The 5,461-nt window shown below is 35.7% G+C and overlaps 1 protein-coding gene across 1 annotated transcript; it reads right to left on the minus strand.

Moving 5' to 3' along the window:
* Positions 1 to 3,896: 3,896 nt before the first annotated feature.
* LOC127941381 (olfactory receptor 7C1-like) lies at positions 3,897 to 4,835 on the minus strand. The gene has a single exon (XM_052536383.1). The coding sequence runs from the start codon at positions 4,833 to 4,835 to the stop codon at positions 3,897 to 3,899; it is 939 nt and encodes a 312-aa protein (XP_052392343.1).
* Positions 4,836 to 5,461: the final 626 nt, after the last annotated feature.

A 5,461-nucleotide genomic window follows, 5' to 3' on the forward strand; every position in this document is an offset into this window, starting at 1 on the left:
TCAAATGGCAGGAAAGCCTAATCAAAAGGATCCATTAGCTCCTTTACAGCCTATTGTTGCTGTTACAACCCCTTTTGCACATTTGACTATTGATTGTGTTGGTCCTTTACCATGATCTAAGGCTGGACATGCATATTTACTCACTGTAATGTGTCAGACTACACGTTACCCCGCAGCTTATCCTCTGAGATCAATAACCTCTAAAGCTATTTTAAAGGCTTTAACAAGTTTCATGTCCATTTATGGCATTCCAGAAACCATTCAGTCTGATCAGGGCTCAAATTTTATGTCCCAAAACTTTTCTAAGGTCATGCAACAACTTAAAGTTAAACATTAATATATCAAGTGCTTATCACCCTCAAAGTCAATGATGTCTGGAAAGATTCCATCAGACTCTTAAGTCACTTTTGAGGTCTTATTGTTTCGAACTTGACTGTGACTGGGAGGAAGGACTTCCTTGGATGTTGCTCGCTATATGTGAGGATGTACAGGAGAGCATAAGTTTTAGCCCTCATGAGTTGGTGTTTGGACACACTGTTAGGGGCCCTATTGCTGTGTTGGTGGATGAGTAGAGAGTTCTTTGTCTAGCCAAAGCCAATTTAACTTTCAACCTTACCAAGTGCAACTTTGGAAAGGCCACTGTGACATACTTAGGAAAGGTGGTTGGCAGGGGTTGTGTGAAGCTGATTCATGCTAAAGTAACTGCAATCTGTAGTTTTCCCAAACCGGATACCCATCGGGAGTTACGACGATTTCTTGGGATGGTGGGTTACTACTGAGGGTTTTGTCATAATTTTGCAAGTGTAGTTGCCCCTCTAACCAATTTGTTAAGCCCTAAGAAACCCTTTCAGTGGTCAGATCAATGTCAGTGTTTCTTTGAGAATGCAAAATCTTTATTGGCAAATGCTCCGCTGTTGGCTTCTCCTAATTTTGAGAAGCATTTTCTATTCTTCCATTTGATGCCAGTGCTTATGGTGCTGGTGCTGTTCTCTTACAAGAAGATTGTAATGGAATTGAACATCCAGTCAGTTATTTTTCTTAAAAAAAAATCAATCATCACCAGCAAGTTTATTCTACGGTGGAAAAATAAGCATTAGCCCTTATTTTTAGCCATTCAACATTTCGAGGTCTATTTGAAGTCTGTATGTGGTCCTATTACAGTATACACTGAGCATTATCCGTTGACTTTCTGAGATCAAATGCACGGTAAGAATCAGAGAATAATGAGATGGAGCCTTTTTCTTCAACCTTTCCATTTACAGATTAAACAAATAGGTGGCAAGTATAACAGAATTGCTGATGCTCTCTCGCGTATGTAAGCTATCCCAGTAGTGTCTGGGATCTCTTCTCTCTCTATCTTCTTTCTCCTTTATTTCTTTCTGATGTCCTAGGGCCCAGGATTTCAGGAGCAAAATGGAGTGAGATTTATGGAGAAGAATATTAAAGTTATTGTACATTCACATTTAAATGATTGTTTTGCATCCATACTTTTTTTTTTTTTTTTTGGTTCTTTAGAGAATGGTACTAATGGTAGACAGGCACTCTATGGGGAAACTCTCAAATTTGGCTTTTCTTACACATGCGGCATCAAGATTTTGTTTTCCCTTACCCTTAGACTTAGGTTTATAATTATTGGTTGATTATGGTTAATTCAATAAAACCTGTTTTTGATTCAAACGTTTCTGCTTGATCCCTCTTTTGTGTTGCGGCTTGATACGAGCTGGTCGTAACACGTTACTGAATTACTAACACCTTTCTTGTTCCCTATGCATGTACATAGAGATAGAAATGCTTAAACTACATTTGTTGTTTGCTTTACGGTATTGTTATTTGTTATTTGTTTTGTTTTTCTACTTTACTAGTGCTTTTTTAATATACCTCAAACTCTCCCCAAACTCTTATTTCCTTGACTTGTATAACATATATTATGGGATTCAATCCCGGTGGCACAACACTGAAATATATACTTCCAATTCTTCCCATCAAGAAAAAAAAACAAAAACAAAAAAACAAAAAAAAAACCTGGCTGTGTGTTCTGTACTAGACTAACTGAGACTTGTCATGGCACTTGTAAAATGTTGTTCTTGCTTTCTTGATGATCTGATTGCTTCTATTGTTCTTATTTGTAAGTTACTTTGGATAAAAGTATCTGCTAAATGATTAAATGTAAATGTAGATGTGCTGGGATGGTTGGCTGGAGAAAAGCCAGGGGTTGACATGGGAGGCACTGGGCTGGTTGTCACAATGGAAGGAGAGATTGTGGCTTCTGGATCTTTCAATTGCTCCAGTTTTTTTGCCCATTTCTTGTCTCTCCTCTTAAAACATGCCATTCCGATAGTCAGCTTTTCTAGGATGTGTTTAGTAAACGAGAAATACTACATTACTTATACATGTTAAAATAGTATTTGAATTAACTTAGACTACATTGCTCACCTCTGCGAAAATGCATTTATCATCTTAAATGTATTGCTAAGCTTAAACCTTTTCTTAGTTTTAATGATTTGGAGACCGATGTTCATGCATTTATTTCTTTGTGACTAGACTACTGTAACTCCCTCTATGTAGGGATCAGCCACCGACAACTGTCACGTCTGCAGCTTGTAGGAATGCTGCAGCTAGACTTCTGACGGGCACCAAAAAAAGAGAGCACATCACTCCGGTGCTGCGTTCTCTTCACTGGTTACCAGTCAAGTTTAGGATTGATTTCAAGATTTTACTGGTTGTTTTTAAAGCTTTACATAATTTGTCTCCAAACTATATTTCCAATCTTATAGAGCCCTACATTTCAGTTAGGTATTTAAGATCGTCAAATCAACTGTTGCTAGTTACTCCTCAGTCCAAAAAGAAGTCAAAAGGGGATCGTGCTTTCTCAGTAGCAGGCCCAAAACTGTGGAACAATCTCCCTCTTTATGTTCGACAAGCCCCATCGGTGGAAGTCTTTAGGTCTCAGCTGAAGACTTATCTGTTTAGCTTGGCTTTTTAACTATTTCTTGTTTAATTCTGTATTTTAAATTGTGTAATGTCTACTGTGTATAAATGTGCTATACAAATAAATTGAAGTTGAAGTTGAAGTTCAGTCCACTCCTTGTGAAGCTCTCCGAAGTTCTTGAATCGTCTTTTCCTGACAATCTTCCCAGGCCTGTGGTCATCTAATTTAATTAATTTTTCTGACTGAAAGATTTGTAGGGTTAAACTTTTAATTCCTCGTTTAAATTCCTGTTCAGAAGTTACAATTATAATTATTACACATACAATGTTTCACAGTTCTATTACTTTTATCGCAAAGATGTGAGCTGATATACCATATACCAATTATGTTTTAGGTTATTCACACAAATTATGTTATACAATGTAAGAGAAATGTAGATTGTCATATATTTCCCATTTAAAATGCAACGTTTCTGCTTATGTCATTACTGTGATTATATCATAAATTAATACATTCTTTAGCAGTATGGTGTAGAAGCTGAACTAAAGGATTGCATGTTACTGAATTACTCACACCTTTCTTGTTCCCAATGTACGTAGCAGAGATAGAAAAGCTTAAACTACATTTGTTGTTTTTCTACTTTACTAGTGCTTTTTAAGTATACCTCAAACTCTTCATTGAGATATTGCAAATAACAACTTAGCTGTAAATATGTGTTTAATAAAATGTATACAGTCTAAGTAGCCTTGGATTAGTTTCTACTTGCTAATGAAGCTTTTTGCCCTATATGAATAATATTCGCTATATTATTATATTGAACTATATTGAACATTCTCTCAGTGGTATTAATTTTACACAAGCAGATAAACATAAGCAATGCTCAAATGTTAACAGAAATATTTTTTTTACCATCAAAAGTCACCAATTGCAACAAAAATCTCTTTGTTCGTTAATATGTAATCAAAAATCACATAGAATTAACTTTATTTTTTAAAAACTTGAACAAATTCTGTCTAATTTCCTTGACTTGTAAACCATATATTATGGGATTCAATCCTGGTGGCACAACACTGAAAACTATACCTGCTATTCTTCTATTGTCAGAGTATTCAGAAAAACGGTGGAGAAAAATTGAAACAAATCCAGAGACTAACATAACTGAGTAAAGTGTCAAGTGAGTGCAGCATGTTTTTATGGCTTTTTTGTTTGTTGCTTTGTTCTTGCTGGTTAAGCATACAATTGCAATTCTGAGATAAGTTAGTACTACACTTCCCATTGAAGAGACTAATAAAACTACAGTAAAAGATAATCCATATACATTATTTATCACTGTATTTTCACAAGAAAGTTTAAATAGTGAAGCATTATCGCAAACGTGGTTTTGAATCACAGATCTGCAGTGGGACAGGCGCACACTGAGGGTGATCAAAATTCCCACCATCACTAATGCAGTACCCCAAGCTCCAGCTGACAATTTAATCACCAAATTATTGCTCATTACAGCAGTGTATCGCAGTGGATTGCATATGGCCACATATCTGTCGAAGGCCATAATCATTAGAATAGTGTGGCATGCTGTCCCATTCATATGTATAAAAAAAGCTTGAAAAACACACTCCACATATGTGATGTAGCGTTCAGATGGGTTTGTTACAAGATCCCTCAACAAACGAGGCACAATAACAGTGGTTCCTATAACATCTTTGAGTGGCAAGTTGCAGTAAATAATGTACATGGGCTGGTGTAAGCCTTTTTCTGCTGAGATCTGAATCAAAATCCAAAGGTTAGATACCATTATAAATATGTAAGCCATCAAAAGGATGACAAATGCGAAATAGCTGGATTGAGTTGTAATATTCAGTCCTTCCACTAAGAGTATGCTGTATCTGAATGTCTGGTTGTCCATCTGTGACCAAAACAAAAGCTAGAGAAACATAGAGTGACAACAGGAATATTTTTATTATTATTATTATTATTATTATTATTTTATTTTTTTAAGAATGCTGTCTTCAACTAGTTGTCAGTTCTTTGGCAATGCTAATACTTTTCTCATCCATACTAACTTAAAGTATAGTAATAAATAGTAATATGCAGGTTTATAATACAAATTGTATTTAGTTTAGAAATATTCTTAGCTTACCAAAGTAGATGACTAGAAGATATTTATAGATGCAGCAGCTGTTGCAACCTCTTTTTGTGCTATCCGTGCTATCATCAGGTTCAGGAGCACATCATGCTTGATTCTGTGTTTATATGTCTTGGCCGTTTGATGTGTGATTTGACATCATACCCCAAGAGTGAAAATGTATATACAACTCTTTCTGCTGTGATTGGTGGGTTTGGTTGGTTACATTGGTTACACTAGTATGGTAAACTACTTCGTTGAATATGGCTGGTGTTGCTAATTAAAAAGAACCCACCTATATTTTTTCCTCCCCAAATAATGGCAAAAATGTATGTAATATTTCTAATTAATGTTTGAAAATATTATTTATAATGCTTAGGGTTGTGAGACAGTACGTGTCAATGGAG

Source organism: Carassius gibelio, chromosome A21 (genome assembly GCF_023724105.1).
Source record: "Carassius gibelio isolate Cgi1373 ecotype wild population from Czech Republic chromosome A21, carGib1.2-hapl.c, whole genome shotgun sequence".
Taxonomy (NCBI): Eukaryota; Metazoa; Chordata; class Actinopteri; order Cypriniformes; family Cyprinidae; genus Carassius; species Carassius gibelio.

What these genes read in the sequence shown, in the direction of transcription:
- LOC127941381 (XM_052536383.1), bottom strand. Translation starts at nt 4,835, where the DNA reads ATGGACAACCAGACATTCAGATACAGCATACTCTTAGTGGAAGGACTG.